Genomic DNA, 23,969 nt, shown 5'->3' on the forward strand with positions numbered 1-23,969 from the left:
ACATTATCACGACGCACAAACCTTTTTCTCTTCACGTTCTCTCTTTTTTTCCCCCCTGAATCTTTTGAAGGTTCTATTTTGTGTATAGTCTTAACACTTCCCGAAATGAAATTCATTCATTCATTCAAAAGTGAGTGCTATTTTTCTTATTTAAAAAAAAACACGTTACCAAAATGCTTGTTGCTGTTTCAAGGGGCGCAGGAACAGTTCACGGTTAACGGCGTTAACAGAAACCGTTAACGGTTAACGGCGTTCCCATTCACGGCTGTCACGGAGCAAATTTGAGTTGTAAATCAAGGGACCACTGGAGTACAAAATGCTTAAATGAGTCATTTTGTCACACACTGCGAATGAAATGTTTATCTGTCAATGTCATTAAAAAAAAAAAAAAAAGAAAAAAACAAGAACTCACACCTTGAGTTGTTTTTTTTTCCTTTCAATTATTTCTTTTTTATTGAACAAAAGCATTTCAATAGTCATCAAGTCGGTGATACAGTACCATATTTGGACGCCCGAGCGCTTGGTGTATATTCGGGAATATATACATACAGTGGAGACAAGAATTAAATAACAATGCTCAATAACATTCAGATAGATTTTATATATATATATATATATATATATATATATATAAGTCACTAACCCACAAAGAGTTGACTGTCTGAAACTTTATTAAATCAAGTGAATGTTTTGGTTTTCTTGGAATCAGATGAGTAACTTTGAGATGAGAAAAAAACCCAGAACAAAACCAAAAAACATTTGGCACACGTATTGGGCCTATCAAGACCATTTTCGTCAGTCACCTCCATCGCATTACGTCATTCGTTTGTAGAAGCGGATCGTGTGTGTCATATGAAGTGAAGACTGAAAAAGGTTTGGCGTGACAAAGAGATTCGGCTCACTTCCCGACGTCATCGCAATGGTGGACACCTCCGAAGAGGAATCCAAGTCAAACAAAGGAGAGACAAATAATAAAACAATGTCTAGCTGTCAACATTTTGTCACTGTGTTTGCATTAGGAGCAATGGTGTTAGGTCGTACTTGAACGTGACACGTACGACATCACGTGGGGACTTTTAAGACCCCGGCGGTGGGGGGAAGGCCTCTGTGCTCACCTGCTGGATGAGTGAGAGCGAGCTTTACCTGACGGGCACCAGGGGGCGACAGAGGATGCCGCCAGAAGAGGTCCAAATAAGGCTTGGATTAGTAAACCAACGTTTCCACGCCATTTCAAGCCTGCATGTTTGCGTGTTTCACAGCAGCGCTTTGACCAAGTACAGCCTGTCTCCATGCTCGCTGGTGAAGATGGGAGCTTTCTTGTAGTGCTCCACCAGCTCCTCCATGGAGGTGAACCTGCGCTGACCGATGCAGTAGACGCTATCGCACAGCTGCACTTTAAAGTGCTTATTCTTGCCTGCCGCCTTCAGGGACACCGAGAAGTCGCTGGGCTGAAACACAACACAAGCGTACGGGCGACATATACACTCAAAATTATCACAGGCATGTCTACTTATATTCATTCTCTTGATTACATTGTGTAAATTGGTTTTTTGGAGCATCTTTCATCTATTGGCGAACTTACTGCTTGCTAGCAATGTTTGACTTGAAATGGCATTAAAAGCGGTGATAGAAAAGTTTGATATTGAGCACGTTGATCCCTTACAGCACCCAATGTGCTCCACCCTCGCTGTCTCTCTTCTCCCCGTAGCCGCCAGCCCTCTCATTCATGCACATATGCACCTGCTGCAACCTAAATGCGCTAAATAAATGAAGGCGCTTACGAGGCAAAGACGGAACTCGAGAGGTGACGAATGAGTTCGTCTGAACCACAGTCAAGTATTTACCGTGCATGATGACTCAAAGCACACGCAAGTGCACTTTCCTGGCCCGCGTGAATGAGTCACTATTTCATCACTATCACATCGCTACTGCCCATGTGCTAACCACGGGGCCAGCGTGACATTTCACTGAAATGTATATATATATTTGTATCCCCGTTTAGCAATAAACTGCATTTCTATTCAAGTCTTGAATAGTGAGGTTGACCAAAACGCCGCTCATTCGAAGGATCACTGGAAATCAAAGAAATAGACTACAGATTAACCAGGTTAAAGAAAAACGGCAGTAAGGGGAATTAAGCAGGAATTTACAAAACTGAATGTTGGCTCTTAATAGGCAACTTAAATACAGTCGGGGAATATATATTTGAACATAAAATAACCAAGTAGAGTTGACAAAAATGCATAAGCTAGGCTTGAGAAGCTTAAGGATAGACATTTCTACATAATTATTATTGTATTATTTTGCACGGATGTATTTTCATGAGAAAATGATTAGTTATGCTTTATTTTTTTTTTTTTAATTCCCCAATTAACTTCCAGTGGAACTGTGTCATCGTTTCGCAAGCCTCGACATGTCAATTCTTTTATGACTCACCGACGACTCGCTGTCTCGTATGAGGAAGTCGCCGTCGTCCCCTCTCTCATTAAGTATGCGCTCGGCCTGGTGTCGGGTGATGTTGCCGTAGTACCAGTCCCTCTCAGCGAACCTCCCTGTGCGCGCCGGCGCCACATGGCGGTTGTGCGGCGAGACGGTCGTGCAGGGCGGCGGGCCGGGTCGCTCGTCCAGCACCATCACGTAGTTTTTAGGCACCAAGCCCACGATGCCCCGCGAGTTCTTACACCGCCACCACTCGGGGTCGTTCTCCGGCTTCTCCACCACCTCCATGACCTCGCCCTTGTCGAAGTTCAGCTCCTCTTCCGTGACGGAGCTAAAAGGGTAGAGGGTCTGCACCAGGTCCAGCACGCCGACGCTCCCGTTGGCCAGCACGGTCCCTTGAGTGTGATATATCCGCAAGGAATCCCCCCCCTCTCTGTCATCTGCCCCGACCGTCTCCTCCTGCACGTAATTGGAGGGGAACCAACCCACGCGTCCCGCCTGGCTGCCTCGCCACCACCCGTCACTGCACTTCTCCATCACCACCACCCGGCAACCCTTCATCAAGGTCAGCTCGTCGTCCCTCTCCGCCGTGTAAGCGAACTTGACCACGGCGGGGATGTTGAGGTCGTTGATTCTCTCCGCCGCCCCTACGCCGCTTCCTCCTCCCGTCCCCCCGCTACCGTTGGTCGGACATTCGGTGTCAGAGCTCGGCGTCGGCGAAGTGTCACGGGCGCTTGTTTTCCTCTTTGTTTTCCCCAAACCTGCGGTGAGACGAAAACCGGGCACATAAACAACATTTTCCAGTAATGTTTCTAAATTTGCCTTTACAGTTCGTCGCTGAGAATCAATTCCAGACCCAACGAGCTGCCGTTCAGACGATTTGATGCTTTGACCTGTGAGGAAAATCTGGAGATCCAAGCGCTGTAGCAACTCATTTGACAACAAGCAGCAGTTTGGCATTTTCAAGCCGTTTATTGCCGCACCCAATTGAAGTTTACTGCCAAACTCAACGTAAAGCAAAGACAATTACACTTTTACTTATCAGCAACCACGTAACTTTGCTTAAACGGAAAATGCTATAGACAGGCGAACGAATAGCATCGGTGTTGAAGTGTTATGATTTATATTAGTGGGGAGCCGAGAGCGGCTCCACGTACAGTTAAGCCGTGTGTCTGCGATATACTGCCCCCAAGGTACGCACACCAGAAGGAGCAGCACAATACTCAAACCCAAGCAAAAAAATGGGTTTTTTTTTTGTTTTTTTTACTATCTTATTAAAAAGTTCGATTTGTCTCACTGAGAGGGATAAAGCCCCACCTATGTTTTCATGACGATAAAGGGGGGGGGGGGGGGGGGGCATTATTCAATGTTGTCATTAAGCTTCGAGACGATAATCCTTTGCAAATTTCCACAGGATGCGTCCAGATATGCGAGAGGCTGCTCGGAAGGATAACCCATTCATTGACCGCACGAACATTTCCGCAACAGAAAGACGCTCCATTACGCTTCACTTCTCAGCCACAGGTATATAATGAAAGTATAAACATAGTTACTTTTTTGGTTTTTGTTTAATACACATAGGTCTTGGACCTGACCGGCTGGATTTCCCTCGCTAAACGTTATTTTTGTTGTGGGAAAATTATGTGATGCAACCCCTGCATTTGCCTCACACACCCGTGCTATTGTGGCGCTTGTTACTTGTGACTTGACATTTGGAATCGCAGCCAAATGACTTGCAGACGGTCAGCAACTAATAACAACTGCTTACACAATCACGCACACTGTGCGACGCAACTGAATTGTTCAGTGGCGTTCGCTTGTGCTGCACAGGGTGTGGCTGGCTTGACGTCCTTTGTGCGAGGCAGAAACAAAAACAGCTCGGAGCCACTCGGGAACCGCTGCATCGTGCCGAAGCGGGTTTCAACCCTCTCGGCATCAGAGTGCGCTTAGGTCGTCATGGCGACAAGAAAAAGGCAGGTCAGCATTCCTCAGGGAAAAGAAAAGAAAAGAACACTTGACGTCCCGAGAAAAGCCGAGCAGCGGCGGACGGATCGATTCGCCGCAACTCCCGGCTGGGCGCACTTTGCCCTCTCCCGCGTCCCATCACATTGCGCCTGGGCGTTCTGTGGAGTCGTGACAAGAGCGTGTGGATCCAATGCTGATCAAAAGGCTGAAAATAGACAGCGCGGAGCCAGGGAGGGGAAAGTGGAGCAGCCACCGAGGGCCCGCTCCAGCCAGCTACATCCAGGATCGAAGCTCCTGGATGACTTCCCCACTTGACAAACTTGAAGGAGACCGGGATGGTATTCTAATGTTACGTTCACGGTAGGCCTGCTGTCACGATCCCAAAAAAAAACATTTTTTAGGACGATATGTTTTGGATCATTGCTTTTTAAGGCCCACCCCTCGTGCTGGTTGTTCCGGTGCTGGAGACGAGTCCTTCACGTGCCAATCAAATACGCTCACCGTCGTCAACTAAATAACGTGTGCCGCTGAGCTTATGCTTAATAAACAGTTAACTTCCCCGTGCGTGTGTTTACTGGGGACGAACAAACACAACAACTTGGAGTAGGGTGCTGACATTTAAAAAAACCCCACCACAGCTGTTTAGCACTTTAGCTCGCTAGCTCGTGGGCTAGCGAACATAATCAACAGTTAACTTTCCCTTAAGTGCGTCTGACGTGCGCCCCGCCCTGCGCGTGGGGCAAGGCTGTGGCGTTTCGGACGGAGGCGGCGCCAGTCCGACGGCGTTCCACGAGCCCACTAGCAGCTACTGACACAGCCGTCCGACAATTTATCGAGTCCAGAAAAAGTAGCATGTCTATTTTGTTTATCGTTTGATAAGTCGACAGAGCAATTATCGTCACAGGCCTAGTTTACGGAACAACGATCTGGTAAAAATTGGCTAGAACGTGACGACTTTGCTCGCATTTGAATTCGGATCACAGGCAATAAAACTGGCGTTCCACTTGTATGACGACACGCAGTATTTGACAACTAAACAGTTCATCAGACGTTGAGGTTGAGGCTTCTGTCAGCAAATCTTTTCATTTGTGACAGCTAATCTCGCAGTTCCTTTCCACAGAGCCCCGCCGAAATGCCACAAAAACGTCGCCTCCGATTGCCGACCGGGCCCATTTGCATTGTCGGAAGTGTGGCGGGGTTCACGCAGGGTAGCATGGAAGATGAGGGGGTCCCTTGGCAGCTGTTACGTGTGAGCAGAAGACAATGAAGAGGGACGGGATGGGAATTACAAGCGGGTCATGTTTATGGATATCGCAGCGCACATTCAATATGTTTAATAGTCTTGTGTGTGTGTGTGTGTGTGTGTGTGTGTGTGTGTTTAACAGAGCGGTTTCTACATCCGCCGCTTGTATGCGAAACACAAAAGGTTCCTTCCTGTGTGGTGTGTGCATGCATGTAGAAGGCATGTAGATAGAAACTTTAAAAACATTTTTACTACATTAAATTGTGTGATCTTGTCAACTACAATGTGTTTTGAAGTTTGAATACTCATATGATTGCCCCCGCCGCCGGCCCCCCTCGCTGAGGTACAACAGGAGTGCAAAGCTGCATGAAAGCACTTTAGATATCCAATTGTTGCTGATAGTATAGAAGTAGAACAAAAAGGGTATCTACAAGGTCATACAATTACAGAGAAAGAGCAGCAGAGAATAATCTAGAAAGAACGCGCACACTCTTAACCAATTTACTCTCTCCAATCGAGCGTGTGAGTATGTTCCATTAGCTCCTGACCTCACCTCCTGCTCGTCACCTCATCAAGAAAATGTCCCCCGCCGCAGCATAAGTTCAGGCTTTTAACACCGCACGCGTCCCGCTACTCGCCGAACGGAACGAGGACATAATGTGGCAGTCGATAATGTTACAATCTGGGACAGTGGAATCATTTATCGTTCGAGCACATCCATTAGACGGACGCTTGTCTTCCGTAATCAATCTGGTGACCGTCAAAAAACCCCGGCGACGAGAGTGTGGAGCGAAAAGGCTGACGTGGGGACGGGATGTAAAAGAGCGGGGAAAGAGGATGGGTGCTGGTTGGCAAAACAGCCAACTCTCACTTTTGACACCAAGCACCGTAGCTTGCGCTTATCTAAAACAATCACCGTCGTGGCCCTCTTTGTTGCCTACACCGTCAACGACTAAGCTAGGCTGACAGTGTCAATCAAAACTCAGCATTATGACGACTGTATTTTCTCAAATATGAGCTCCTGCACTCCTAGAAAGCGCGTCTATCTCACTCGCCTGGTGCGTCGTCCACTTGGTGGGAAAAATAAAAAAAAAAATTAAAAAATCAACGTTTCCCTGAAATATTTGCCCCCCTTCTCCAATCAGAAAAAAAAACAAGGTCGTGACAGTAATGACCTTAGTTCACAGACGGTATTGTTCCCACGTTCGAACTCTGTCGCTAGCCAAAAAGGCAGCACCACAGCGTGTATACAGTCTCTGTGAGGAAATGATTCAAGTGTGTAGAGTTCCATGTGCAGTATTAAAGATGATCGCATTCTATGTGGCAATCCGGGCTGCAAGCAGACGTCTGTGCAGTCTGCTTTGTTACATTTTGCTGCAGCATTCCATTTCTAGTTTCTTTTAAACTGTAATATTGTTTAATATTACAGTATCCCAAAAAGGAATTTTTCACAGATAAGGAAAGGCCTAGCCCATCCGCAGCCGCGTAAATAAATATGAAATAAATACCGGGTAATATTCGATACAGCACAGTATCAGTTGGACTTATTGTGGCTTCTCAGGGTATATTTTTAACCGCAGTTGAGTAACAGATGTTTCCATCATTCCGTCTCCCGTCCGGGCAACAAGAGCTGAGTCATGCTGCAACTGTCATAACAGATGGATTTCCTGCTCTGAAAGTGAATCATTATTCATTCATTCATCCCCGGTTCAGTCCAACTATATATATGGTGCACAAAGCAGCATCCGAGTTCATAATAGACTTTACACGATCCGGATTTTTGGGGCCGATCACCGAGTTTAAAAAAAATGATAACCGATCACCGATCCGAAGATGGATTCATGTGTCTATTTACATGACTTGTTCATTTATTGTATATACACTTGTCTACTGTAGCTTCAAATATATTCTCTAACATTGTTGACAAAAGTTAAAACAATGACCTGTAGGGGGCATTCAATGATTGGGCACTGACATAAGTTTAGGTCAAATCAATATTACAACATGACATAAATAATGGGGGCTAACTTACTGTACTTAAATTACTTTAACAAGTTTGTTTGTTAAGACCGGTGACGAGGGTAAAAACAAACTAGCTTTTTGATTCATACGCGATGAAGACGCGGAGTTAAATGTCTTGTGCAGGGCCGATCGATGACGTCATTGATCGGATCGGCGAATGATGACATGAAAACCGATGAGCATAAAATGCTCATTATCGGCCGATAACGATCGCACCTTGGTCCATGCTGACACACAAATAATCAACATTTAAAAAAAACAAATGTCGAACTCACATTTTTTACTTTCATGGCCGACAGTGACTTAAGATCAGAATCTAAAGGCTTCTTTATACTCGCGCGGGCGGCGACCGCGCTGACGGCACTGCGGCTATCCCGCACGGAGTTTGCCTTTATCCTAGACCGGGGAACAGTGTCTGCTAGAACAAATGGACCTACAAACCCAATTCCAGTGAAGTTGGGACGTTAAAAGGAGCTTCCCTGAATAGTCGAACCACCACATGGTCTCAGGAACACTTCAGAAAACCAATGTCAGTAAATACAGTTCGGCACTACATCCGTAAGTGCAACTTAAAACGCTACTATGCAGAGCAAAAGCCATTTATCAACAACACCCAGAAACGCCGCCGGCTTCTCTGGGCCCGAGCTCATCTAAGATGGACCGATGCAAAGTGGGAAAGGGTTCTGTGGTCCGACGAGTCCACATTTCAAATTGTTTTTGGAAATTGTGGACGTCGTGTCCTCCGGGCCAAAGAGGAAAACAACCATCCGGACTGTTATGGACGAAAGTTCAAAAGCCAGCATCTGTGATGGTATGGGGCTGTGTTAGTGCCAATGGCATTTGGTAACTTACACATCTGTGAAGGCACCATTAATGCTGAAAGGTAGATAGAGGTTTTGGAGAAACATATGCTGCCATCCAAGCAAGGTATTTTTCATGGACGCCCCTGCTTATTTCAGCAAGACAATGCCAAAACACATTCTGCACGTGTTACAACAGCGTGGCTTGGTCGTAAAAGAGTGCGGGTACTAGACTGGCCTGCCTGCAGTCCAGACCTGTCTCCCATTGAAAATGCGTGGCGCATTATGAAGCGTAAAAGATTGTCGAACAGCTGAAGCTGTCCATCAAGCAAGAATGGGAAAGAATTCCACCTCCAAAGCTTCAACAATTCGTGTCCTCAGTTCCCAAACGTTCATTGAATGTTGTTAAAAGAAAAGGTGATGTAACACAGTGGTAAACATGAGCCTGTGCCAGCTTTTTTGGAACGTGTTGCAGCCATCAAATTCGAAGTTCATGATCATTTGCTAAATACAAGAAAGTTTATCAGCTTGAACATTAAATATCTTGTCTTTGTAGTGTATTCAAGTACATGAACATGATTTGCAAATCATTGTATTCTGTTTTTATTTATGTTTAACACAACGGGTTTGTAGATGACCAGATGATACGTTTAATTACGTTGCAAAATCGATCAATCGCACCATTAAGATGAAGTTCAGACAAAATCCCAAGCCACCATAAGGAGCATGTTAGAAGTGAAAATGCCCCTCCAGGCGCATGAAAAATAGTCTGCCGGCACTGAAATTGTCTTTGCCAATTACTCATCCCAGAGTGCCTAAATGATTTGATTTTATATTACATCCATCCATCCATCCATTTTCTGTACCGCTTATCCTCACAAGGCTCGCGGGCGTGCTGGAGCCTATCCCAGCTATCTCCGGGCGAGAGGCGGGGGTACACCCTGAAATGGTCGCCAGCCAATCGCAGGGCACATATAAACAAACAACCAGAGCAGAGCAGAGTCAGGAAAGTGCGAACTTGTGCGACTTTTCTGACTTCAGCACACGGCAGAATATGCCTCTTAATGAGCAGGTTGCGCGAGTACCCACTTGATGCCCAACCTCAACAGCAAGCGAACCGCTCACTTTACCGGGTTTATCCGAGGCTTCAAAGTTTTCGTATCAACCAAGTTCACACGCTACAAATCTCCAACATTTCCAGAAATTTACAGTTGACAAACAGCCGTCAAAAACAAAGGTGAGTAGGTTATTCTTTCAAATACGGCGGTTTTCTGATCAATCAATCAAATCAATTTGTATTATGTAAAAAATTTTTTTTTTTTTAAAACAGGTGACTTGGCAAGATCGAATATTAATTAGTAAGTGAAACCCGAACTTTATTCACCTAGCGTGTCCTTGATGTTCTTGACCAATGAGCCTTTCTTCAGGCTGTTCTTTCGCTCCACGTAGTTGGACGGCACGTAGCCCGTCTGGTTGGCGGTGTTGCGGACGCGCCACCACGTTTTGGAATCGTCCAGAAGGAACAGACGCTCATTTTTTCGAATGTCAAGTTCCTGGTCCTGCTGGGCTGTGTAGTCCCACTTGGCTACAACAATCACCTCCTCTGTCATCTTTCATGGAGTCCCCCTGTGGGAAGAAGAGAGAGAGAAGTGCGAGTCACAACATGCACAAACAATGGCCACTAGGCGGCGGACAGGTCGCTCGTGAATACTGTGTATATACCATCATTTCCGCATATAGAGGCCGGGGACATTTATTGACTTAACGGCCGATGGGGGTTGATGCGTCAGCAGGCAGCAAGAGACTTTCATTCAACGGAGAGAATATATGTGCGTCGATGGGTGCTGCTCTTTGGGTTAGCAACAGAATTCCAATGGGCGCGATTCCCAAAAATACAAACTCGTATTGTAGTTATCATTATTATTATTATTATTATTACTAAAAAATAGTGTTGTCAGTTTTGCTGTAGCAAGCATAGTAAATTCCCTAATTGAAATCTTGATCTGTATTTGCCATGAGCTGCAAATACGGTAAAAATATGATATAAGTTTAAGACATGGAAGTCACGGGAACCTCAGCGGGCCTTGGTTGAGTTGACCGACTGACTTTGCTGGTCAACAGCAACTTCTGAGGGATCCGACAAGTCTGATAGTGCAGCAGGGTCGTGAGAGATTGTTAGGCGAAATGTATGCTGGGATATGGGAAGATCCATTTCTTTCCGTTTTCGTGAGGAAAAAGGGGAGTCTCACGGTATGAGAACCATCCGAGCGATCAGGTTTATATTTAGCTCTGCAGTATGTCAAAAGCCTGCAGCTGGAAACGCGATCGCGGGAGAAAATAAAGGAAGCGCAATTATTCCAATGGATGCCCTTTATGTTTAAGCAGCACTACTGTTTGCAACTGAAGCCGATTCAAGTGTTATTGACTGTTTCGGGGGGGCTTTAGTTCTGCTCAAGTGAGTCTTCGTGATATGGCTCGGACCAGATGGAGAACCGTGTGAATGGGACACTACTGGAGGAGCCGAGCAACCACAAGAGAGTGATGCCTAATGAGGAATGCAGCCGCAGAAACGAGGTTACGTAAAAGATCCAATTATGTGTGGAAAGACTGCGATCTCGGGTGCAGGGTAGCAGTGTGAAGGAATTACATTTCATCTTCACCGAGCCTGAGACCATGCGCCCATTACTGGATACTCATACTTTAGTGTTGTGTGTGCAAAACATTTGCATATCACAAAATGTTGTCATGCATCAAATGATGTGATTGCAAGATGGCGCCCGCCTCGCTGCAATATCTCGCCTTTGGTGAGTTGTGTGCATTAGGCAAGGGCCAGGTTTTCCATCAGGACCCTGACACAGCACTTTTGCGGGATCTCGGTGGAAGAGAGCCTATAGTCACAAGCGAAAAAGGAGTGGTGACATCATTGCATCAACATGTTGAAAGCGCTACAACGGAGAGAGAAATTTGTCTCTGCTTGCAGTCACTGAAGCTGTCAAACGAGATTTGAGAGGAGTTGAGCAACGAGGTTCTGGGAGAGATGCCACCTCAACCGGGGTAACCATGTATTTATTTATTTATTTAACCTTGATTTAGTCGGGTAAGGCAATTGAGAACAGATCCTCTTTTGCAATGTCAACTCGGGTGCAGACAGCAAGGCGAAATAAAAGCAAATACAAGGGTCGCGGGGAGAAGGGTCCCTTTCCACCAGGCAGCTGCAGTGGAGTGCTGGGTAGATGCAAAGGACCAAATGGAAGCTGAGATGAGGTATACCAGTCCTACAGTCACACAGATTCCTCCTAAAGCCGTACGGGAGGGAGGGAGGTATGCGAACAAGCTGCGGCCTCTCTCCGCCTCGGGCTGCAGCCGCTGAATCACGCCAAGCTTCTATTGCCATTTTCATCCTGCATGGATGGGTGAGCCACCATGACCCTCGCACAGGGATTTACTGTGTTACGGATTATTGCAATATCAACCAGATTAGACACGTTCACCGAAGACCGATGACAAATTGGCCGTATTGCGCTACTGGCCACAATGTTCAAATTACGTAATGGTGACTGATGTGCAGCTGTGGTGTATTATTTAAGTGTATCTCATTCGCATATTCATAAATACGATTGGCATCAAGTGTCACTTCAGCGGACGTGTGTGTGTGTGTGTGTGTGACTGCGTAAAAACAAACAACTCTCCAATGAGCGCAACCGTATTACAACTAGCGAAACATTGTTTATTGTGCGTTTTGTCATTCCATCCACGCTCATATTCAAATCTGATGACAGAACAGAGAGGAATTTTTTTGCTCGTCATCTACGGCGATGTCGCCGTGCCTCGCAAGCTCATTTAAACAGCAGAATTCGTTTTCAAATACTAGGCCCATCTCTACCACTGCAGCGTGCAGTTAGCTAGCTCGTTATGCCGACACCCTGAAAACGCATCTTTCCCGGATGCCACAATTTCAAGAACGGCTCCGTGTCATTTAACTTCCAAAGTGAGAAGGTGACGCCACGGACAAGCCCGCCGAGTGGAACCCTGGGAGCCTGTTAGCTTGCAAGCTAGCTGGTGGATAACGCCTCCCGTAGCCATTCTACAAGATAGATTCAGTTCCGTCTTAACTGAGAAAATCTAATTTGACACCTTGCATGCTAATTCATGTTCGACGGTTGAGTAATCATCTCGGACGGACAAAGCAGCAAATGATAATACAGTAAGCCACCGGGTCTTATTTAACAAACATCGGCATCATCATGTTAAATATTGCCCACTTTATGGGAAACCAATAAATTGTTCCATATCGTATCAATTGGCCTTTAGAAATATTGCAGAACAAACATTGCACTATATAACCACAGCGTCCTTCTATCTTCTTTCAAGCTTGGTTCGCTCTTCAAGCAGAACACCACAAGCTTGTACCTCCCTTCCGCTTCATGATATCAATTTCTTTGCCTCCTGGAAGTCTCCGGTCGTTGGCCAGAGAGCAGGAACGCCACTTCAAACCAAGCCTGGCCTCCTCGCCGGCCAATTATGTGCATCAGCGAGACAGCTACAGCATGCGACCCGTCTGTAAGTGTGCCATCAGTTGACTGTCTTTACAGCAGCCAATATAGAACTACATTGCAATGAACTAAACGATTTGAAATTCATTTAATTAGACATCAAACTTGGTCTCCTTGGTGTGTGTGTTTTTTCCCAATTACGCTGCAATCAAGTGTGAAAGAAACCCCCTCGCGAGGTTCATTCCTCTGAGAATTTAAAGAGGAGGGGAAATAGATGAGCGACAGGCTGCTGAACTGGCCTTCTCCGACCCTTCGCGACGCCTCATAGTGAAGCAGTAAAGCTCGGGGGCTCTTTCAACACGGCACAAAGAGAAAGGGGACGTAAAAGAGGATTATATTTTAAAAAAAAAAAAAAAGGAGGGGAGATGTTTAAAGAGAAAAAGGTCTGGCAAAGCTTTGTGTGTTTGCCATTCAGGTCAAACACAAGGCGCATTCAGCCAATGGGGACACATTCCCACCTACCCCCCCTTCTTCCACTTCATCCCACACGGTTTCAAGAGGGAAGCTGCTTTCCTGACAATGAGAGAACATTTGGAGTAAACTCAATGAACATCGGAACACGACGGGGCTGAGCCAGCAGCTCGCATCGAGGCTCGACAATGTTAATCGGCCCGGTGGTCCTGTTCAAACACACGTGGCCCGCCGAGCGGCTCCTCGGTGTTTACAAGTACAGCTGCTGCGACATGTCACCATTGAAAGATGTTGACTGGCAGCTCTTAGAACACTTTATCAACTTAACAAGCTTTCAATCTGTCGCCTTAACGCGCATGCACTCGCACTCGCACAGACACACACACAGGGCACTAACGTGAGATTGACTCAGACTGTTTGCAGGACGGCTAAACTGAGTTTGACGGTTAAACAGTGTAGTTTGGACTAGAAATGGACATAGTAAATTGATTTAACTGGGCATTAAGAATTCGGTCAGTTATGTGGACTTGATTGCTGATTAATCGTGTCGAGACCAAATGGAGCGCAATGCTTGGCTGCAACCAACAGAGGCGCTGTTGATTTACTGTCAATTAGTTTATGGATTCTCTACTAGTCTTGGCATAACACGAGAAGGCTTAGATTTGTCCACTGCTATCAATTCAAAGGGATTTCAAAAAATGAAAAACAGCAACGCCTAACTGGGCCAGCTTTGGACATAAACCTGAGTCAACAAGCTCAAGGACACAATTAACATTTTGCAAAGCACACCAGTTACTATAATTCCCAAGTGACATCGTTAAAAACAAAAGAAAAGAAAAAAAAGTACATTTAAATGATCAGTCTGAGCATATTTTGCCTTTGGCAGCTGCAATATTCCGTTATTGCAAACCTACAAAGTCATTTGAGGTTCTGTTCAAAGTGTAATCAACGTGAGGCAACATTTTCAATGAATAACTTCAAACGTAAGAGGGTTTTATTGCAAAACAAGATCTAAGTCTAACTCAATGATCTCCTGGTCTTTAGTACAACTGGGCTGTTTAGATCATCAATAATTATTGCCCCGCACTTAAAGGTTTCCGGTGACTTGAAGGTCGAACGCCCCTTTTATTCCGACGAAACTCTATATAAGCAATTTCCCACATCACTTTCACTTCCCATCACTTTTTCAGGGCTCTCCCTCATCAGCTTAGCCAACATTGTTGAGGGAGTCTCCACGGCAACCATCACTGGGTGGTCAAGTTTTCACTGACGGGTGCGTTGCCAAAGAATTTATTTCCATCACCCTTTGAGATTCACAATCTCTGTGCTAAAAGCAAGTTTGATTACACACACACACAGGTCATGCAGTTGCACGTTTGTGCTTCAAACCTTTTCACATTTATGGATTCTTTTTTGGGATTTTGGGGAGCTCCTTGTTGCCCACTTTGCCCCCATCCCAAACAGCGTTGTTGTTGTTCACCGCGCACACATCTCGGCTCTCGGAAAAAAGCGTCGTCTCTCCGGGGCAGCTTGTTTCCCCGGAAGCCATCCTCTGCGCAACGACCTGCTGCAAGCTACGATCATTAGCTTTTTCCGTCAGGCAGAGTCTGAATAAACGCTATTTTTATTTTCCGGGCTCCAGTGTGGTATTCGTGTCCCCTGGCACAACTATAAAAAATGAATGGAAAAAATGTCAGGCAACACTATCGAGCAACATGCTGTAAACTGAAGAAGGAAGAAAGGAAGCAAGCAAGGAAGCTTTGATGTGAGAATCCCATCCAGTCCAGAAAAATCAAAGGAAAGGCTATATTGTTCCACAAAACGGCAACGTTTCCCAAACTGTAGGTGTATTTTTCAACTAAATGTCAACTGTTTTGGTAAGGTGACTTTCTGTGTCACAAAAAAGGGCGGGATTACCTCACCTACAGACCGAATATGAGCATCCTTCTCTGTTCTCATCATCCAAAGTGAAATCTGCCAATCAGAAAAATGAATGTGCTAAGATCCACAAACGTCAGCAACAGCATGGTTAATATAGCCCTGCAATCCATACAGTGATGCTGAATGTGAAACATATTTCTATTCCTTCAACCGGCAGCTACAAACACGCGTGGTAGCTGCGAGATGCCGTGCACGTCCCTGGAGAGTCGGCGGCGCGAGAAGTGTCTGGTATGACGGATTTAAAACCTTATTGCTTTTTTTTTTTTTTTTTTTTTTTTTTTTTTTTAAATTGGAAATCCTTAGAGCTGCAAAAGGGGGCGGGGGGGGAAACAACTCCACATATTCTTTCATACATTGAGGTGTCCTGTCACCCACAGTGCGTCGAGTATATCGTGTGCCTTTATAAAGTGTGAGTGTGACAGCGCACTTCTTTCACTTCTTTCCAATTTAAAGTTCAGTGTCAGCTGCTGAGTGGGTGATGTAACACACCAAGCGGGAGAAGTGTAGAACTGTGCTTATCGCTCGCTGTTAAACTCTTAGCGCACTGCCGAGAAAGACCAACTGTGCCACGGAGGCCTTGCAGCAAGCGTGCATTTGTGTGTGTGCCTGTGGGTGTGTGAGCTTGAGACCAAATACTGTTTGTGTGCTGTCTTGAACTCTCAAGAGAGCCCTGTGGCATTCAGAGTGATCCATCTCATAAATAAAGCAGGACTTCCTTCAGCTGCAGTCACGTCTGGGTGTACATGTGCGTGCGTGCACGTGCACGTGCGCAAAACAGTGCGTGTATGTGTGCGCGTGTGCCAAGAGAGAGGCAAAAGGGGAGGTGGTGGAGGTGGGGGACAAATGGATTAGGAAGCCTATCATATTCCTCCATTCAACTCTGCAGCACATCCGCGGACTCAAAAGGAGATGGCTGCCGGCTTAATCATCTTACGAAGCGAAGAGATTTTCCGAACTGAAATGATCACAAAGATCAACAGTGCCACGTCACGTCACGTCACGTCACGTCACGTCACGTCACGCCACGTCACGTCATACTTCCACACCACTGAATGTGTGTAAACCCAGTCAAATTCTTCATTCAAATCATTTTGAAAAGGTTCTATTTTTGATTTGATCAACACTATTGCACGTTTTCAAAACAACTACACCGTTACCCAAAATCAAGTTGCTTCTTTGTTAACATATAAACGTTTTATATTCAAATCACACATTGTTTTTCCCTTAATCCAAACCCCCCATGTATGCTGATATTAAGTTTGTTCTCTTGCCGTGATGTTAATTTAAATACAGCATTCATGTAAAAAAAAATGTTTTTTTAATAAAATAAAAAAAATAGAATACATGTAAACACATGCTTGCCTGTTCCATCGCCTTTCAAAATTCTATAAAAGAAATGACCTGTTTAATCTGCCACTGCTTGTTGCAGACAAACTTCATATTCACAGTTAAGATAGTTTGCAGATATAACTGAAGCATTTTGATAGACTGTCATTTTGGGGAAAAATCTTGTCCCGTTGCTGCTTTCACACACAGTGCACATGTATGAACAGGAAGCCCTTTCGCTCGTGTCTACATAGTCGTGCCACTACTCCGTCCCTCCCCATCAGCCTACAGGGAAAACCCTTGAACAGATGTGAATTAGAGTGCTTAGTGGAGCGCTGACGCCTTTCACTGCCTCCGCAATAGTGCTCGTGGACTGTTAATGAGGGCGAACCTCAGAGGGAGCCGAGCCATGTTAACATGGGCTCCGTAGCTCTACAGGGAACATACTAGCACTACTAAGAATTTTGTGGTCAAGACAAATGAATATTTGGCTGTCTGATTGATTGCTAGAACTGCTAGAACTGCGAAAGGGAGAGCAGTCACTCGAAGGAATTCGAGCATGTAGGGCTGCCGTGTCCGATCCAAACAAGACAATGGAATAAACTAAATATTTTCGCTACTCCGGGATCAGCAAAAATGGGAGAAAACACAGGAGTTAGCAATTGCAATTCTCTTCATTTGGATTTTGTCAGACTGAAACATACTGAACAACCAATATGCAGTACTGAACTCTCTCCCGAACAAATGAGTGCCAATTCGGATTGATTCTCCAGTTCGCTTGGGGAAAAAAAACTAATCCCGGATAATCATTTACGCATTCGAATAAAAACAAAAGGAATTTCACTCTGACAAGAGCTGCAATGCAGCAAAGCCATGCAGCAACTTCCTTTGTTTACTTCCCCCGCCATTTTTGACTTACTGCACCTGCACGGATGTACAGTAGCCAGAGTACCCGATCATACGGATCAAGGAGTCGTCTTCACTGAGACGATAACCTCCGCGGAACGAAGCGGCCGAGGAGGAGGTGCTGCGCGAATGTTCGCGGCAGACGAATTGGAAAAAGTTATGCAAGATTCATACAGCACATTGTGGCAGCTCACTAGAAGCTAAGCTAACTGGCCGTCTTCGTAGAAACAGACGTTGTGGCCAGCATGGATTTACACATTTTACAGCAACGAGACCGGCTTTAAACAGACCACGGCCATGATGCCATTTTAAACTAAAAAGAAGCATTGTGGAACATCGTTTTCTGGGGCGGAAAAGCTGTTGCCCATGCCAGCCAAAATGCCTCAACTGTCTTTAATGTGATTGCGACCAAAAGAAAAATGGCACCAGGACGTAACCAGGGGGGGGGCTACAGATTGGAATTTCCATTTGAAGGACAATGAGCTCATTATTTCGGAATAGTACAAGAAGCAACAATTCGATTGTGATTGGCTCGTCATTCGTTACCGTCAATGCAAATAGCGACTGGGGATTTAGGCAGCAAGTCCGACCTCTACTAGATATTGACTTCATTCAAAGGATCGGGAAAATACTTCTTTTCGAAACTGAATGATACGTTTTTCATAAAACAGCCCAAACCGCAGTGATCTGAAAAATGAGGATTAAGTGGAGCTCCGGGTTCATACATTCATCGCAATTACCTGGAGGCAATGTTAACAGATTTGTCTTGGCGTTCAAATATTTCCATGACTGGACGACTGGAACAGGGATCAAAATGATGGAGATGCAGTAGAAAGAGAGCAAGCGACAAGAAGAGTGCTAGTATCGCTGACTCACTGCCTGCAATCGTGCAGCATCACCTCAGGATCAAGGCGAACAAATTAGGTTTTACCCTTCACTTACCTCTCGCAAAGTCAAACAATAGGGCCATGTTTGTAAGTGAGTGACGCAATTCACGAGGCAGGAGCAACGGATCCTGAATAGAAGCAACAGTTCGAAGGAGGTTATTTCCCTCAGGACATTTTGCAAGGAAATCTTCCAACAGTCTCGCTATATCAGTATCACATTACAACTTTTCTACCTTGGCTTCCCGTGCAATTGGGAGTTATGACATCACAGATACTGGAACCGGCTTGTCTCATTCCTACTTTTCGTCCTTGTTGGTTCCGCCCAGAGCAGCATTAGGCCTGGTGCCCGGCGCTAGCGGTGTTTGACTTGACAGACTGTTACTTCCATCGTTGCACCGCAAATTAGGAACTCAACCCGTGCGGCTACCGAGGGAGGCCATGACGCAGACAAACAGCGCCGAGGCCAGAACAAACGCACTTAATGGACAAAGGGGAACGCTGAAGACAAAGAGCTTCACGTGCCAGCTCAAAACTGACAAAAAGACGACACATGGTTGTGGCAGCAGAAATCCTCTCTCTCCTTCCTCATGAATGGCCTTCAAGCGCCATTGTTTTAGCAGCAACCACGGTCGGTTCAATGGCTGCCCACTGCCCCGATTACAGCTGATTACAATAACAATGGGATGACCTTTATCGCACCGCGAGTCATGCTCGTCGCCAGTGTGCCCATCTGTGCTTGCTCTTCATGAAACTCTTTGCTCCAGTCAGGACCGTAAATCTCACTTTCAATACCGAAACACTGATTTATGGGCTAATCCGCAGTACGCTGGCTGCGTGCTAACGTCTCCCATCAGTCAACGAGTGGGACTGTACAGATAATCAGGAGCCCCTTTTCAAATGCCTGAAAAACACAGCAATTTCGCTCCATTCGATTTGCCCGACTAGTTACTAGCTACGGCGGTAGCAGCGGAGCCGTACCGCCGACTGTGTGCAACTTGCAAAGCTATTACAAAATGCTGGGAAGGGGGTGGGGGTGTACAGTTCAAGGCCAGGCGCGTACCGAGCGACGTGGCCGATAGCTATCGCAATGAATCCATCATCAAATTCATCAACAACTTTTTTGCTCATCGACTAATGCTAACATTTCATCTATTCAAATGATGTAGTTCTTAATGTAAGCAGACTGATTATCTTTTGTGTTTAATTCAAATCAGACCTTTACAAACATCGGCTTTTACTTTGGAAAACAATGATTTTGACAAACATTTTTGTCTATTTTCTGACATGTTACGGACCAAACCAGTAACTGAATCATAATCAACTGATGGGGGGGGGGAATAGCCAGTTTAATCTATTATGAAAATAATTACTTTCAGCCGTAGTATGAATAAACCTGTAATTGGCATGTAGTTGAAGCTGAAGCAGCCTCAAACGTGCATATCAAACTAGTAGTTCTTCGCATTAGTCAGTAGCCAAGAAGTAGCTCAGTTTCAACAAGGTTGCTGAGTACAACAACTCCCTAACGCGTGATATATCTTTATTGCTTCTTTGGTTTTCTTTAATCATTAAGCAATACCAAATAAACAATAATCGGTTCAAAAAAGGTAATCGGGGGAAGAAATATTTTGCAATAAAGTAATGCAAAATAGTCTTATCCGATTAATCGATGGAACGATTGGTAGAATAATTGATTCTAAATATATTTGATAACGACAGAACTCCGGATTGGACAGTCGCAATGAAAATAGTGTCGACGACTCCCAATCTCAAACAAGGCGATTGACCTTCGCACACATCGTCAAAAGCTGCAATGGGAAAAGTGAAACCCCCGTGTTCTTACGGAGAACCAATGCTTTGAGGCACCACATACACTGTACTGTATTATTTTATTTGATTGAACCATAAACAACATCGGATTGCCATGGCCGCCAAAGCTAATTTATAACAATAAGAGGAACCGGGAGGGCAATCAAAGGAGAGTGTGGATAGCTCAGAGGCTCTTGGTTTCATTCATTAAAGGGGAACTAAAGCCAACATTTTGCAAGAATGTATTGTATGTGCCCCCACTACTCTAAACACAGTATTCTGATTAAAATAGATTCATTCATCCATTTTCATCTATTCTCAGGGGGAAAAAAACAAATAATTAAAAAAAATAAAAAATACCCTCGTGCGTTGCGTCAGCTATATGAGGAACGTCACTTGACTAAACTGCAAAAACAGCTCAGTTGACTTAATGTGTATATTCCGATAACTAGCATAAATAAGGATGGATGACATAATGGCTTGAACTCAAACTTGCTCAAATTTTGGAGGCTGGTGACGGACGGCCAGACGTCATTTTTGTTGTGAAAGCTTGCAAGCATTTCTGTGACAGAGACTCTCGACTATTGCTTTTTTTTTTTTTTTTTTTTATACATGGGGAATAAGCGGTAAAATATCAACAATACGCATTTTCTGTGATAAATGGAAACAAATTCAATACATTTTTGAAATCCGCGAAGATGAAGGGTTCCACTGCCCTCTATATAATTGAAACAGTTTGGCAGCGCCCGGCTGAATCTTGCTACCCGGAAACAATTTGTGTTGGCAAAGGGCACGAGGCACCACACAGCATTAGACTGGCCATTTCATTTGCGACATTGCAACGCCATTCACCAGCAATTCCATTTTGACTCGAAGCAAAACTACCAGCTGCTTAACAGCCCCTCGTGAAAACTAGTTAGCGAAACGTGCGCACCACACGACAGCTCAGTCGGGTTTGGCCACGTGCGCGGCAGACCTCCAAACTCACTTCTCCAGCTGTTTTGTCTCAAAGGTAATTGTCACAGTCACGCCAGACGCCGGCCCCGACGTCATCACAAATCGAATCATTTAATTATCGCTATGTGGAAGCACTCACTTGTGTCAAAGATCCGCCTTGGGGTTCCGTGTAAGAAATGAAGAGAGCTTGTTGCCATATCTTCTGTCATGGCTCTGATGAAGCGATTTGGCAGGATCTCTTGTATGAAGACTGGCAATTGGTGCTATAGAACCTCTGACTGGCCTTCGTCAGAAACTCATTACGAGCAATTACTCGTTACTGGATAATCAAGCTTTAATAACAACTTGTCAAAAAATCGTGTCATTGTTTTAGGTGGTCAGCAAATATTGACAGAGAAAAACGGTTGGTACTGCTGTGTATGAAACTGGAAGTCAGGGGCTTTTACTTTTCCCAATATCGACATCATGTATCTACTATGCAGGGAGACTTGCTGGTGACTAAGGATATCCTCTCTGAAAAGCCAAATTACAAACAATCAGGAAGGCGGAATAAAGGCGAGACATCGACACAACGAGCTGGCGCTGTAAAGCGTGACCAAGATGAGGTATTTTGACGGATTTCGGATACATCGCAGCTCTCGCCAGATCAGTTTGATTATTTGATTTATAGCAGTCAAAGTGCGACAGATAAGACGCAGCAGTGTTAGATAACAGTGTCATGTTGAATGTCACTTTTGAGCAGGATGATTTTTGGGAGCAGGTGGACATGTTTTGAGCCTTTGGTAAATTGGATTATTTATTTTTATTTTTTTTTGCTAGGTTTTAATATTTACTCTTATTCAAAGTTTCATTTTGGACTTAAAACTGTTCACATATTTTTTTTTTTTTTTTTTTTTAAGTACTGCAATAAAAAAAAAAAATTCTCTAAAATGAATAATCCTGATTATTAAATGATATTACAATATTGATCAAAATGACTGTGATTACCATTTTCACCATAATCGTGCAACCCTAAATTTCATTTTTTAAACTGAACTAATGTTATAAACTGAGCTATTTACGATATTCTCATTTATTCAGATGAAGCTGTTTATAAACTCCATTAGCTTGGGAAATCAATTCCGCCCAAATAGAATTCAGAACCGATTCATCGATCATTTCGCCCATACGTCGTATAAATACAACCCATGCATCATTGAATACAGAAAAGGTGGCCCTTTTCAAATATTTTTTTGGTAGCCAACAATGCATACAAATACAACGGACTGGTGTCTTTACATGAGGGAAATGGTGGTACGGTAGAGGTAGGTGAGGCTTTGCAACTTTTCCAGTGCCAGCTGTCGTAAGTCAGGTGTCAAGGGTACAATCGACTAAACAGAGAACAGTGAACCTTTTCAATGACGTAAGACGGCAAGTTCCTTCAGAACATTCCTGACGCTCTTTCGTCCGCTCACCTTCCACATACCTGACATTTCAAGCCAATCTGGCGGCCTTACCGGAAGGGTGCGCCTGCGGGAAAAAAGGTGGGCCTTTTGCAAAGAGTACCTGCACCCAAACCCGAAGGCCGGCGGGCCCTCATATCTCTGGATTGCTAACTGCTCATTATCATGAAAAAAATCAATACACCTGTCTGTGCCAGGGAGGAATCCTAAATCTGTGCAAGGAGTCCATTGAACAGCCGAGCAAGGTTGGAGCAGCCATGAGAGAACCACTAGAGCCAATGACAAGCAATGAGTATCAATGTTAAGATTTCAACACTCAAACCAAAATGTTAAAAAAAAATTATATCAAATAAAAAAAAAAGTTGACAACATTATTTGACCAGAAGAATACAGCAAAAAAAAAAAATAATAATAATAAAAAATAGGTCCAGGAAAACAGCTGTGCACGTAGATGCGAATGCCTCGATTGTAACGACTCCTGGAATTAAACACGGCAATTTAACATATTCATCGAAGCTGCTTTTGTCGATGACGTTACGGAGAGTGGACAACACGGATAATATTGGCCATTTTGGAGCAAACGAGGCCAAACGCGGCCAAACGCGGCGGAGGCAGCGCGGCGTCTGACCGGACAAAGACCCTGCGCCAGAGCCTCCAAAGTGACGACAGCACGCAGCCGTTTCGTCACAACTTTTGCGACCCACTTTACCATTTAAGATTGGCCACAACCTTCAGGACACTTTTGGAAGGCGCAAAAGTTGTTTAGTCGCTTAACGATTCGGAGCTTACCTTTGTGTTGGCACCAGGGAGGCACGGCGACACACGACCCCAGGAAAAAGTTACTGTAGCCAAACAATGGACGTTTCAATACACCGATGGTGTCTTTTGCAGATATCTTTTTATTAAATCGCGGACTGTACTGTTCAAGCAATACTCGCTTGTTTGTTTGTTTGGTTATTTTTTTTTCTGTCGCAGCCTTGACTGCCTCAACCACCAACTGCCTTCCACACCGTATTCACACGGAACAAGCTAGGCAGGGGTGACTGCTTGACATCCGGTGTCGGTTTTCAAAATAAAACCACCGTTGACGTTCGTCAGGTACGGCGTTATTTGACTTTGAGCTTGAAGGAAGCACTCATTTCCGGTTTGAATCTCTTGTTCGATGGCTAACTTTTTGATCGGCAGTGCTAGTGGTGACGTCACCGGCGCCGGGACTGGTACTGGACGCGCTGAGGAAGAGAACTGCAGTTTTTGGAGCGAATACCCTGAAA

At 44.8% G+C, this 23,969-nt stretch overlaps 2 protein-coding genes across 4 annotated transcripts in view; one reads left to right on the forward strand and one right to left on the reverse strand.

Annotated features, from left to right (window-relative positions):
• Positions 1–4,450, forward strand: part of uxs1 (UDP-glucuronate decarboxylase 1) — a 34,654-nt gene extending 30,204 nt beyond the window's left edge. Inside the window, exons 19-20 of one of the 2 annotated variants that reach the window (XR_009791072.1) lie at positions 3,854–3,963; positions 4,247–4,450. The gene's annotated coding sequence lies outside the window, so the exon portion shown is untranslated. The remainder of the gene's footprint in view (positions 1–3,853; positions 3,964–4,246) is intronic. The other variant, XR_009791071.1, reaches the window with a different exon arrangement.
• Positions 443–23,702, reverse strand: nck2a (NCK adaptor protein 2a). 2 transcript variants are annotated; one of them, XM_061791957.1, is made up of 4 exons: positions 23,488–23,702; positions 9,854–10,095; positions 2,437–3,200; positions 443–1,448 (listed from the first exon to the last, which is right to left on the reverse strand). In XM_061791957.1, the coding sequence occupies exons 2-4, from the start codon at positions 10,077–10,079 to the stop codon at positions 1,254–1,256; spliced, it is 1,185 nt and encodes a 394-aa protein (XP_061647941.1). In that variant the 5' UTR covers positions 10,080–10,095; positions 23,488–23,702; the 3' UTR covers positions 443–1,253. The 2 variants fall into 2 exon arrangements, with proteins under 2 accessions (XP_061647941.1, XP_061647942.1); XM_061791958.1 differs by lacking the exon at positions 23,488–23,702 and adding an exon at positions 21,396–22,151.
• Positions 23,703–23,969: the final 267 nt, after the last annotated feature.

Source organism: Phyllopteryx taeniolatus, chromosome 12 (genome assembly GCF_024500385.1).
Source record: "Phyllopteryx taeniolatus isolate TA_2022b chromosome 12, UOR_Ptae_1.2, whole genome shotgun sequence".
Classification (NCBI taxonomy): Eukaryota; Metazoa; Chordata; class Actinopteri; order Syngnathiformes; family Syngnathidae; genus Phyllopteryx; species Phyllopteryx taeniolatus.

Bases quoted from the DNA above. Each gene is read 5' to 3' on its own strand.
- nck2a (XM_061791957.1), bottom strand. From the start codon at position 10,079: ATGACAGAGGAGGTGATTGTTGTAGCCAAGTGGGACTACACAGCCCAG. The intron at 3,201-9,853 runs GTGAATAAAGTT...GTCTCACCGCAG, and splicing joins GAACATCAAGGACACGCTAG to GTTTGGGGAAAACAAAGAGG. The intron at 1,449-2,436 runs GTGAGTCATAAA...GTTGTGTTTCAG, and splicing joins TACGAGACAGCGAGTCGTCG to CCCAGCGACTTCTCGGTGTC.